The 13974-nt window shown below is 34.5% G+C and overlaps 1 protein-coding gene across 2 annotated transcripts in view; it reads right to left on the reverse strand.

Moving 5' to 3' along the window:
- Positions 1-13974, reverse strand: part of tjp3 (tight junction protein 3) — a 31266-nt gene that overhangs the window by 13305 nt on the left and 3987 nt on the right. Inside the window, exons 1-12 of one of the 2 annotated variants that reach the window (XM_005170442.5) lie at positions 6970-7042; positions 6786-6842; positions 5865-5989; positions 5625-5727; positions 3971-4238; positions 3798-3901; positions 1942-2131; positions 1485-1557; positions 1321-1412; positions 1069-1141; positions 589-668; positions 350-434 (exon numbers count right to left, since the gene is read on the reverse strand). In XM_005170442.5, coding sequence (XP_005170499.1) covers positions 350-434; positions 589-668; positions 1069-1141; positions 1321-1412; positions 1485-1557; positions 1942-2131; positions 3798-3901; positions 3971-4238; positions 5625-5727; positions 5865-5989; positions 6786-6833 — 1241 coding nt within the window. In that variant the 5' untranslated portion in view covers positions 6834-6842; positions 6970-7042. Of the gene's footprint in view, positions 1-349; positions 435-588; positions 669-1068; positions 1142-1320; positions 1413-1484; positions 1558-1941; positions 2132-3797; positions 3902-3970; positions 4239-5624; positions 5728-5864; positions 5990-6785; positions 6843-6969; positions 7043-13974 lie in introns of those variants that run through there. The other variant, NM_001328340.1, reaches the window with a different exon arrangement.

A 13974-nucleotide genomic window follows, 5' to 3' on the forward strand; every position in this document is an offset into this window, starting at 1 on the left:
TTATAAAAGATCATTATATATATTTTTTGTATTAATAGTTATTTCTCCATTGCATATTTGGAATAATGCGTGAAAAATATTATATTTCATATTATTTTTATTATCTGATTGAGTTTCTTTCTTTTGTTGAACACCAAGAAGACATACTGGAAATCTGTAACCACTGACTTTCATGGTATTTGCTTTTCCTACTATGGAAGTCAATAGCTTCAAGCTTTCTTCAAAATATGTTCATTAGTGTTTAATGGAACCACTTGAGGGTGAGTAAATGGTGTGTAATTTTTCATTTTTGGGAGAACTATCCCTTTAATATATCAGAGTATTTGGGCTGGGTGACGTGCGCTCATACTTGTATCTGGAGTGGTTATCAGGTCTGGGACTCTCACGTCTGGGCGGTGGAGATGCGCTCCGGTCTGAATCTGACTCAGAAACGGCTGCTCACACAAAACAAACAGTCATTAAGCTTCTTTGATTAACTCATAGATGACATTTATATACATCATTGTGTGATTCATCGTAATTTAGTGAACTCTTGACATGCTGGTGTGTGTTTGAGATATGGTAAAATCAGAGTGTTTAAAAGCAGACCTCTGCGAGGCCGGGATGTGGAGGAGGAGGTGATGGGTGAAGCTCGAGGGTTTGGCAGTGTGGAGTACCCAGAGAGAACCCTGAAACAGACAAAACAGAAGCATGTGAAGCATGCATCTCATACAATCAAACTGAGAAATAAACAAAAACAAGAGATGACAAGGAAAAAACCCATAAATAAATAGAAGAAGTAGAGAAAAATGAAAAATATAAACAGAACAAAAGGACTGACAAATAGCAAAACAAAAACACAAAAAAGTACAAACAAAACAAAGATAACCAGACAAAACCCAAACAGAAATGCAGACAAAACAAAGACAAAAACTGAAAAACAAACAAACCAAAAATCAAAAACACAATAAAATAAGTACTTGAAGTAGATATTTAGTTCCAATTCCTCATTTCTGATCAAACCAAATGCAAAATATTATATACTGTGCAACCATGCAACAGAACTGAATGCATTTCTGTAATATTTACTTGTTTCTGTGATCGAGAGTGTCATGTCTTGGTGGAGGAGAGTTGCTGCGATCAGATTCAGACTCCGAGGGAACTGAACAAGAATAAAAAAATAAATAAAATACAGTCAGACATTTAAATATACAACTTTGAACAATGAAAGAAGCTAAAAACACCCATGATTTAAAAATCTGTGTCATATTAAACAGGTTTACAAATGCATTCCTTTTCTTCAGATTCAAGAACAAAACCCAAAGAATTATTAAGACTCACCTCTGCGAGGAGGCATAGACTGAGCAGGTCTTGTGAGAGTTGAGCGCAGAGGAGGGGATTCAAGTTTTTTCGACACAGGATCAGCCCGGTTTCTGTTGATCAATAAGTTCTGTTAGTGCAAAGATCACAGCTCAAAGAGAAAAGTTCAGAAACGAGGCGTTCACCTGTTCGATTTTCGGTCTTTGCGACGAGATGCTCGGTTTGTAACGGGAAGGTCCGAATCCAGGTCTGAGATTTCTTCAAGTCGACGAACAAAATAATACAAAAAAAAAAAACATTAGTAGTCAATATCAAAATATTGTTTTGATTTACAGAGAAACAAGAGCACTGCTGAACAAAACACAAACAAACATCAGATCAAAACAAACTTCAAAATGCATAAAAAAGCAAAACAAGAAAAAGATAAAATAAACATGAACAAAAACAAAGACACCGAAAAACATGATATAAAAAAAAACAATACATAAATTAAAATAAAATAAAAATACAAAGTCAGAATTGCACATTAATGAAGTTTCAAGACATTATTAAAGCCCAAATCGATGTAATTGTTTTGTTAATTGGCGAAAAATAAAGATGAATACAGAAATCTGCGTGTGAGGAAAAACAATCATCTTTTACCCTCCAGCTCAGAGCTGCTGTCCTCCCGCCTCTCGTCTGAGCTGTTTTGAGGACTGTCCTCCACTTCAGGGATGCTGACCAGAAACTTTCTGTCGTCTCTCAGCACCAGCATGGTCAGGTTCCCTCTGGATTTCTCCACCAGATGCTTGGTCTCCAGCAGGGACAGGTTTTCTGTTGTCATGCCGTTAATCTGGATGGCAAATTAGACAGGGTTACACTACATCTGTGTATGTTGGGATTATCAAAGAAAGGAAATGATCAAATTAAAGAAAGAGAGAAGTAGAAAGCCCAGAAAAATGAGTAAAAAAAACATTCATTTAATAATTTTTATTTGGCCAATCCCTTATTTATCAGGGGTCACCAGTGGAATAATCCAACAACTATTCCAGCATCTGTTTTACGCAGCGGATGTCCTTCCAGCCACAACCCAGTACTGGGAAATAAAAGAAACATGACTAAAACAAAAAAATCTGCAAAAAAACAACAATGTAAACAAATTGCAAAATATGACATTAAATAAGGCATAACAAATAAATAAATAATCAAACAAAAAATAATAATAAAGGGGGGAAAAATAATGAAAATGAAATTAAAAACCAAAGAGAACATAAAAGAACTTTAAAACAGACAAAATATACAATGAAAAGAAAAAAAAAAAGCAACAGGAGGTCAAGAAAAACAAAAAGGAAAAAGAACAAAAGAAAGAATGGAATAAGCAAAGTACAAAATTATTATATATGTGTGTGTGTGTATATATATATATATATATATATATATATATATATATATATATATATATATATATATATATATATATATATATATATATATATATATTTATATATATATTAATGAAATAAAAGAAACAAACAAAATGGAACAGTCAAAACAAAAAAAGAAAGAAAATGAAAATAATTTTTATTTTATTTAATTCGGTTTATTCATTCATTCATTCATTCATTCGGCTCAATCCTTTTATTGATTTGGGGTCACAACAGCAGAATGAACTGCAGAATTATCCAGCATGTGTTTTATGCAGCGGATTATTCAGTTTTTTTTTTTTTTTAATTTAAGATTTTTTAACGTTTTGTTTTTCAGAACAAGCCCTTCTCCAACAATTTAACCCCTTAAAGATAAGGAAATAATTAAAATAATAATAAAAATATGATACTATAAAATTTTTTATAAAAAAACAAAACAAAAAAATGCTGCCATCATAAATACTTTTCAGGAGACACATTTGTACATCAAGTTACATTGTTTTACATTGTAGTTACCTGAGATTACTCCGGTGATAAGTTAAATAACCTCTAAAATGTACATCAATCTAAATAAGTTGCAATACTTTTCCACCTCTTCAGAAAAATGGTCTTCATTTGTAGACATGCAGTCATTTTTTTCTGTTCATATCTTTCAATTGCAAATTTTCATCATCTCTTTTTTTGCTTGATCTGATTTTATATATTTCTCACTCTTATAATCTCTTAACTTTGACGTCTATCTCAGAATTGTGAGTTGGCATCTCTCAAGAAAGAAAACATCAGAATTTACGGATGTTGAAACCTTCAAAAAAGCTGACCGATAGCCAACAAACAAAAAAAGCAAAACAAATAATATTAATAATAATAATGATAGTAAAAATCGTTTGATAAAGAACAGTGAAGATGTCCTTCTTGTCCATCTGTGCCTACATGTGTTTTCTTGTCAACACTGCTAACAGTATATTGTTTGTTTTTGAAGTATGTTGTTGTATTTTGCACTGTCTGGAGCACACCTAAGCTTTTCACCCATCATAGTACAAGTGCTGCTGATGATGTGATAATAAAAGTGATTTGATTTGAGAATCTGCTGTTCACCTTTAAAACCAGATCTCCCTCCTGAAGCGAGCCTTCTTTGGCAGCCAGACCGGTGGGAGTCATGTGCTTGATGAAGATCTGGCTCCCCAGCTTCATTCCATACTCTACAGACAGAGAAATGGGGTTAAAAACCTGCCAAAAAAACCACAAGCCATTATTCAGGAGACACTGACCGTCGGTGGGCTTCTTCTTGATCAGAGTGGTCTTGATGGGTTTGTTCTGGACGTCCTGATTGGGCAGTCGCTTGTATCCGGATGTGATGGGCAGATCGTGGCCATTGCGGTCAGGAGTGACGCTTCGGGCCCGGCGGGTGCGTGTGGTGTCAGGGCCCCGCTGACCCTTATACTGAGGTCCTTTATCGTCTAAAATGTTGGACTGAGAGGCTGAGCGAGTGGGTCTGCTGCTGGCAGGAATCTGGATCGTGCGCGGCCTCTTCACAGTCTACAACACCAGCAAAACATTCACTCAGTACACTCACCTATGTGTTATCATGAGCATTCTGCACTCTATTTATTCATCTTTTTGTTCATCTGTTGTTCTTTTCATCAGTCTGTCCATCGATCACCTGTCTTGATGTTCATCCATACATCGGTCTATTACACATCCATCCATCATCCGTCTATCCATCCATCCATCCATCCGTGTCTACCTGTTCGTCCATCTGTATATCAATTCATCTATCTATTCATCATCCGTCTGTCCATCATCCATGATCAGTCTGTCCATCCATACTTCTACCCTTCCATCCATTCAGTGATCTGTAAACTCATTATCTGTCTGTCTATCCATTCTCCTGTCTGTCTTCATCTATCCCTCGGTCCACCCATCCATCTGTTCACTGATCCATCCATTAATGATCCGTCTATCCATCCATCCATACACTAATCTGTCTGACTATCTAGTCATCTCTCTATCAGCTTATGCATTCATCTGTCTGTCTGTCTGTCCGTCCATCAATTCATCCATCTGTCTATCTGCCCATCCATATGTCTATCAATCCATCCATCCGTCCGTCTTTCCATCTATCAATCCATCCATCTGTCTGTTTGTCTATCCATTCATCATCAGTCTATCCGTCCATCCATCCATGATCAGTCTGCCCATCCATCTGTCTGTCCATCCATACTTCTACCTGTCCACCCATTCAGTCATCTGTATACTTATCATCAGTCTGTCTATCTATTCAGCTGTCTTTCAATCTGTGTCTATCCCCTCGGTCCATCCATCCATCCATCTATCTATTCATGATCCGTCTATCCATCCATCCGTCTGTTTATTCATCCATACTTCTACCCGTCCATGCATTCAGACATCTGTCTATTTATCATCTGTCTGTCTATCAGTGTCTATTCCTCTGTCCTGCCATCCATCTACCCATCCGTACGTTGATAAATCCATCCTTTTATCGGTCCATCCACCCGTTCGTCCATCCATACTTTTACTAGTCCTTCTACTCAGCCATCCATTTGTCCCTTCATTCATCTATCTGTCTATTACTTACCTGCTTGTCCATCCATACATCCCTCTGTCCATCCATACATCCACCTGTCTATCAACTTAGCCATCTATCTGTCCATCCATTCATCTATCTGTCTATTCATTATCTGTCTGTCCATCCATTCACCGTCTATCTGTCTATTTCTTTGTCCAGCTTTGATCTATCTATCTATCTATCTATCTATCTATCTATCTATCTATCTATCTATCTATCTATCTATCTATCTATCTATCTATCTATCTATCTATCTATCTATCTATCTATCTATCTATCTATCTATCTATCTATCGGTTGGTCTGTCTTTCTATCCATTACTGTCATTTACTCACAATGTTAGCGGTCTTCCCGCACTTCCTCAGATTCTGTATGGTGTAGAGTGAAGTGACGTTCTCCATTGAAACACCATTCACCATAACAATCTGATCTCGCGTCCTACGGGCAAGAAATCACATGAGTCTCTATCACCAAAATCAGCTGGCAAGTGAGTTTAGTTTTTCAGTCTTGTACACAAACATGACAGGTTCTACAGGATTTATGCAGGATGTGGAGGAGGAAACACGTGCACTCACTGAAGTCGGCCCATGGCGGGACCGGTGGGAATCACATCAGAGACCACCACTGCCGCGTCCCCATTTGCTGGGTTGGGTTTGTCCAGCCCACCTGAGACGGCAAAACCAAAGCCCACCTTGGAATCCTGTGAAAGACAGAATAGAACATAAAAATATGGATGACTAAGGAAGAAAAGGAGAATGTAAAAACATGAATAAATGATGAATATAAAAAAAAAACAAGCAAGTAAAAAGAATCAATCAAACGAGTGGAAAAATAAATGATCAAGCCAAAAGAAATAAAAACAAACAATTGAATGAAAAAAATAATTAAATAAACAATATAAATAAACAAACAAAACAAAAATTAATAAAATTTAACTTTTTTTTAAGAAATAAAAGAACGAGCAAAACAAAAAAGGCAAAAAAATAAATAAAAAAAATAAATAAATAAAATATAGATAATATATAAAATAATATTCATTCATTAATTTTCTTTACGGCTAAGTCATTTTTATAAAATAATATATTTATTTAATAAAATAAATAAAATAATCATTATTGTTAAATGTATTATTATTTTAGACATTATTTTTATAAAAATACAAAACAATATGCTATAAAAAGTTACTTTTCAAAATACCAAATTAAATTTACACAACCTGAAATAAAAAATGTTGGGAATGAAGCCAATTCCGGTTTACACTTAAAAAAAGTATCACATGACTGAAAACTTGACATTTCAACACTTTGGGTGTGTCTCAGTGACAGGTGGAAAAGAAAAAAAAAACTTCTATGAGAATCAGGGTGTCACAATTGTCCACTAAACCTTCAATCCTTCTCGGCTTTCAGCTGTTTAGAAAACTGCAAACCCGGTGTCATATTCTCAGACGCACCTGCATGGAGCAAAGATGAAGGTGTGGATTAAACCTCGCCACTTACTTTCGATAACGTGACCGTGTGCTGCTCCCATATCGTCATCTCCTCCATGACTGATTTCTGCAATGAGAAAAGAAGAACTTAGCTAGATTTCTGCAACAGCGATCAAACACAAACAACAAAGGTTTACAAGCAACCAAAGCGTCCAGACACAGCTCAGCAGTTTTTTTTATTTTGAGGGCCTCACTTGGTTTTTGTATTCCCAGCTCTCGGCTGTTGTTTTCCAGTCCGGTTGAGCATGAGAAGGAATGAGTGGAACTGAGCATGCTCACACCTGCTGAATTCCTGCCATACAGGTATTGGGGGAGGAGGGGCGGAGCCAGTGTATGACATCATCGATACCTGACACTTACACCACACCAACGGCTCAGCAAAAACCAATACAAGTCTTTTAGGAGGCATTCAATGAGTGAATAAAACAACTGACATGCCACTGGATTTTGAAATTCAACACTGAACTTTCAACATATGAGGATTTAGTTTATAAATGCTACTCGTTTATGACTGGAACAGTTATTACCAGGATCATGGACCATTCCAAAGTTCATATTTAGCACAGCTAGTTGGTTTCATCATTGTAAATTAACAAATGAGGATTAAAGGGATAGTTCGCCTAAAATTGAAATCTTACATCCAAACTTTTGAGTTTCTTTTTCATGTTAAGCACAAAAAAAAAAAAAAAAAAAAACAGCAGTCATTGACATCTATAGTAGAAAAATGAATACTATGGTATTCAACTGATACAATTTCTTCAAAATATATTATTTTGTCTGCTTGACAGAAGAAACTAGAGAAGTTTTTGTTTTGAGTGGATTATTCCTGTCATGAATTGTCTCATGCTGAGTTTAAAACACTTTATTTAAAGCCGGAATGTTTTAGGAGTCTCTACTACTAACAAACACCTGCAAGTGTCCTGACATACTTTGCGAGCGGTTTCTGTCAGACCTGAGAATTCCTGGAATGTCTCCCATGTTTTTATTGGCTGCGTTCGGCAAGCAAAGGTCAGAGAGAGAGTCTGTGTTTACAACACTAAGCAAACATAACTCATCTACATCTTTATGAGCAAAAGACGATGACTATTGTACATTTTTAGCCAATTTTCTCTTTTATACCTTTGATACTAAAATGGGCTGAGTTTCATTCATTCTCATTCATCCCCCATCTGGGGTTGCCACAGCGGAATGAACCGCCAACTTATCCAGCAAGTTTTTACACAGCAGATGCCCTTCCAGCTGCAACCCATCTCTGGGAAACATCCACACATACACACTCATACACTATGGACAATTTAGCATACCCAATTCACCTGTACCGCATGTCTTTGGACTGTGGGGGAAACCGGAGTACTCTGAGGAAACCCACGTGAACGCAGGGAGAACATGCAAACTCCACACAGAAACGCCAACTGAGCCGAGGATCGAACCAGCGACCCAGCGACCTTCTTGCTGTGAGGCAAACGTGCTACCCACTGCGTCGCCCTGGGCTGAGTTCAAACAAAATAAATTAAGTAATGCTAAATTGTTTGCAACCACTTACCAAAAAAGAATCGAGTAAATGCAATGGGCTATATGCACAGCTAGAGTTTTAAAGCCTTCTGGTGAAAGCCTAATGTGACTATTTTCAGTTTCATAAAGTTGTTTTTACAGCATCGATGTGATATTATTACAATACATTCAGTTAAATAGACTTAAGCATTCATTTAGTCGTTCAAGCGTAAAATGAGATGAAAGACCGTTGTAATCACTAGCACCGTGAGTAGCAACAGGCTAGTGCTGAAATTCCACTGAAAATACTGGGGTAAATTAAACGGTCATATTTAAAGACATGGCGGGGGAAATGTAATTTAATGCAGTGCTTCTTGTCCGATCTGAGACCCACTTGTATATCTAACATCCTTTAAAACTGATCACAACAAACAAAAACATTTCTATTCTGACCAGCTGTCAAAAACAATCCTCTTTTTTTAAACTTAAAAAGGAAGTTTTTAATTTAATTTAATTATATTTCATTTTTTATTTTGTGTTATTTATATTTTATTGTACTTTGTTATTTTTTTCTGTATTTTTATTGTATTTTTTATTTTCTGTTTTTATTGTATTTTTATTTTATTTAATTTTATACTTTTAAATATTTAAATTTTATTACATTTTATTTTGGGCGTTTCGTTCCCTTGATAAAATGGGAAATAAGACCCCCCCACCCCCATATTTAGTGACAGTGACGAATCAGACATTAGTAGTACCTTAAAAACGCGCCATCAACGACAGCTATAGTCATACAGGAAGTTTCTCACAGGCAGGAAACCAGGGATGCAAATATCAGCACAAGGCTTTTCTAGGAAACTCCCTGCATGAAACATGTTAGAAGTTCATGTAAGACTGCTGTTCTTACTCACATATTACTGCACTGGAGAGTTTATGATTATATGGGATGCTTCACTGAACAGCAGCTCTAAATCCCTGCTAACGCTAAATCAATGTGGCACCATTATGGACAGTCTCAGTCTCCATCAATATTAATGTTAATGTTGTTGTTATTAGAAGAATTACTGTTATTACCATTACTGAGATAGTATTATGGTTATAGTTTTTATTAATAAACATTTAAAAGAAAAATATTAAGATTAAAAGTCTTATGCGAGATTTTTTTTCTTTTGTTTTTGTGTGAGTTGTGCAGTTTATTTATTTATACATTTATTTATGACTAAAGTTTTTTTTGTTTGATTTAAAAGTTTTTGTTATTTTAGAAGGCTACATTACATTAAACAAACAATAAGAATGGTTCTAAATTTTATCCAAATAATTTTGAAAAGAGCAGCTAGGACATTCCCCAAAATATCTCCTTTTGTGCTCCATGTTGGAAAAGAATATTTTAAGTTGTAGTAAATTGTGTGTCTTTTTTCATACCTCTTATGCTACACTGGGAAAAAAGTCAAACATTTATGAACGTTTTTAGTAGAACATTTCGTAGTTTATATTTCAATCTAAGCTTGATTATTTTGTTAAAGCAGTTGGCAACATACTTGTACATATGTTAGGTTAACTTTTCCATCTATTAGATAATAATAAATTTAATAAAAAGTTCACATTCATTTTCATCATAGTAAAAACGAGCAGGCAAGACATTCCTCTAAATATCACTTTTTGTGCCTTTACAGACAAAAATAAATGGTGCAATTTATCACTTTAAGGTTTATATAGCTTAAATCACACAGTTTGAACAAGCAGTTAAAAGCACAGCAAGCAACTACATAACCTTGCATACCAAACTTGCACTCTACTTTCCAATTTAAAGTATTCAATCTGTACGCAATTTAGACAATCGTACTCCTCTGTAACTCTATATCAGTAACAAAAGCAGCACACTCAAGAAGAACAGGTGCGGGTCAGTATTTACAGTTTGTGTAAAATGGTCACTACGCAGCTCAGATGACAACTATCTAGTAAAGCTAAGCATAAACAAAACCTACCATCTCTTTAAATCTACATTTTGAAATGTAAAATTATTAGAAAAAAAAAATCTAAACAAAATAATATTTCAGTGCTTCAAAAATCACGAGCTCCATTTTGCAGAGGGTTAATGGGGAGAAAAACAAAGCTCCACCTGAGCCCACAGAAAGATCCGCCCACTGGGTCTACAAATCAGTCGGCACTTTCTGAAATTCATTTCTCCTCAGGTAAAAACAAGGATCTTTCCTCAAGAGATGATGACATTGTGTGAAAACTAGTAATAGTTGGATGTAAGGGTGTGCAACTAATATGAGATTTTTAATAGTTGGTGTCACTTTTGAGAAGGCAATCTGGCCGATACGAGTCTGATGGAAATACACGTTCATATTAAATGAACATTTATTTTGTATAATATGTATGAGATACATACTTTAAAAAAAAAAAAAAAAAAAAAAAAAGAATAGCCAGTCGTGGGATTTCTGATTGTATGTGAGGTAATCATTTTCAGCCGCAAAAACTATCACCTGAAAATAGCATTTCATTTTTCGGAGATTAAGACGAAATGGGTTTAATATGAGACCCCAATAAAAGGATATGCTGTGCCGCATTCTCCAGTAGTTTTCAGTTAAAAAAAGCCGTTTGCCGTTTGCTCAAATTACTTATTTGAGCTGAAACAACAATTCTTGAGATTTTTTGGCACATCTTAACTGTTTATGTTCAATCCATCTAAATGTGAAAAAATAAGTTAACCTAATTGCTTATTTCCTTTGTTATTCCAACACGATTGTGTGGATCCCAGCATTTTTTAGTGTTCAGCTCGCTGGTTTTACTCTCTCTCCTGTAGTAAGCGTAAAGAAACACTATGAAACACTTAAATTTCAATGGCTTGCTGCTACGCAGACTAAAAAGCAAGAGCAAGATGGCAACATCCTTGCCATCATGTTTTGGAAGAAACAAGTTTGGACACCCCTGCACTAGATATTGATTGAAAATCCTTTTTATAGGCCTATTATTGAGGCGAATACTGTGCATTCATAGCAAACACGTCACACATTCTACGTCATTCGTATAACCCATTGGAAATTCACTTATAGTAAGCATTAGTGACGTAACAAATCACAATTGATCCGCAATTCGTATTGATCACAACCCATGGTTCAGAACACATGTGAAACGCGGAATAATAATTTATTTATTTTTTTCTTGTAGATTAATCCTAAATTTGTAATGATTGCAGAGAGATCGGCTTCATTCAAGTCACATGTATGAAAGCATTTAGGCTTTCCTGTAAAATATAAGAATGATGGAAGACGTTGTGGTAGATTATTCGGGATGTGGTGGGTTTCTTGGGTTATTGAAGGTGTTTTCTGTCACTACTTGTGTAGCCTGCATCAATGCATTCAGTGTAAGCTGGACGAATAATCATTAAAAGATCGGGATCTCAACACCCACGCAACATAAATTATAAATGATGGTGATTTGCATATGTTTATTAATCCTTCTAAGCGTTGAATTCAAATCTGAAAGCGCAAAAAAAAAATCAAGAAAGAGATCAAGTCTTTAGCCTTTTGAGTTATGAAGTTACGATTAGTCAAATAACACAGAAGTACTGGGATAACAGTTTATAGTTTCAATATAACCACTGATGTTTATGGTAAAGATTCAAATTGCCATCATGTGCTTAAAAATGAAAGTTGTAGGCAGCAATTCCATTATTTAACCAAAAGGTGACAACAACCAGCCATTAAAAATAAGCCATTAAAAATAAATAATTCAGCTGATTATTGCTTCATTTTATTTCATGAAACCAAAAAGTTTCTTGCAGTACTATTTTTGTAATAAATGTAAAGCAAATGACATTTGTCTCCTCCTATTTTTGGCTAATTTGCAAAATGATTTTGACTAAAAAACCAGAATGGGATCCGAACCGTGAAATTTGTGATTCGATACACCACTCGTAAGCACATTAGGTGATGTCAATTTCTTTGTTAATGAATCATTCAAATCAAAAGTCATGGCCAAAGGCCGATAACCAAAACTGAAAAGGTTTGCAATAATTAGAAGCTACTTTCTATATGTGTAAATTTTACTTTTAATACACAAGCCAATAAAATAACCACATTTTATTGACAGTAAAAATTTCTTGACCAGTGAACTATTGTAAGCGCTATAACAGCACTATTGTAAGCAGCAGGAACAAATATACCAAATAGAAATGTCCTCTTGTGCGTTATTTGATTTTTGCAGTGAGTATGTGTGCTTCATGAATAGATACTAAACTTTGCAGGACACCAGCCCTCCAGGACCGAGTTTGGGCACCCTTGATCTAGTGCATAGACCAAATTACATAAAATAATTGACGAAAATAAAAAGCCTATCAAATCTGAACATCGATTTGAGAACACTCTAAAAGATTATATATCATAAATAACCAATTATTCACTTTTGAAGTGCCCATGATAACACTACCATACTAGTGCAGGGTCAGGATATATTGTGACATTAAATATTGCAAATAATATTGAATACACTGTATATATATTAAAAAAAAAAAAAAAAAAAAAAAAAAAGCTGGGTTGTACACAATCGATTTGTGGAGGGACAACATAAAGGAATTAAGTTAATGTATTATAGCAATTCCAGCATTATGGATGTGACATTTGCAGAAAAACTCAAAACATAAATTCACACATAAAGCATATTTTACATTATATCGAAACATTTGTTTATATTTTCCAAAACAACTAACCACAGAGTTATGGAGTCAGAATAATATCAACCTGTAAAAAATGTTTATATTTTAAATGAGGAAAATAAACCTCCGTTATGATTGTGACAAAAAAGTTTGCCAATTTATAGTCTACAACAGACTTTGTAGAAATTCTTTCAGTTACACTGCACAACCCAAAAGAAACAATGCTAATCAAACAGGTATTAGTAGGCTCACTATAGAATTAAAATTATTGATTTTATTTTACATTTATGCATTTATGAGGAAAAAGTGTCGTTATGGATATGACGCTTTTCCGTTATGGTTGTGACAGATGTGAAATTACCACTTGTGTTATTTTGGCAAATTAAATTTAATAGTTTGAAATACTGACAGATACATTTATGAGTATTTTTAAAGTACTGTAAAATACTTGCTAACAAAGAAAAAAGTAGAAACGGTTTCTCTATTTCGGTGAAAACTAAATAATTTTTCATGGCAAGGTTGACATTAGTATGGAATTGCTCATTAGTATTAACACATTTAAGTGGATTGAACAAAACAATTAATTTGTGCCTCCCAAAAAACTCAAGAATTTTTTCAGCTAAATTTAAATAAAGTTTGAACAAACAGCAAACATAATTTTTTGTGCATCATATCATCAAAAAAAACAACATCTATGATACTGTTGGGATAAGACTTTGCTAACAACATATTTTCCTTTTTTAGTTGAAAGTTTAGACCTTTTATGGTAATATAATAAACATTTTAATTGACTTGAATATGTATTTTTTTATTTATATTTAACTGAAATTATTTTATTATGCTTCAAGTATACATGCTTTCATTCATTTTTATTTATCAAAATCAGTGACATAATTATTAATGTCAGCCGGCACCATGTTAAAACAATAAGTATGACATTATCCCAGATGATTATCATTGCACACTCCTACATTATGGATGAATGTGTGTAATAGTTTAAATACAATCCAAATACCCAGATTTTTATTTTATTCTAAAAAGTACTCTG

Source organism: Danio rerio, chromosome 22 (genome assembly GCF_049306965.1).
Source record: "Danio rerio strain Tuebingen ecotype United States chromosome 22, GRCz12tu, whole genome shotgun sequence".
NCBI lineage: Eukaryota > Metazoa > Chordata > Actinopteri > Cypriniformes > Danionidae > Danio > Danio rerio.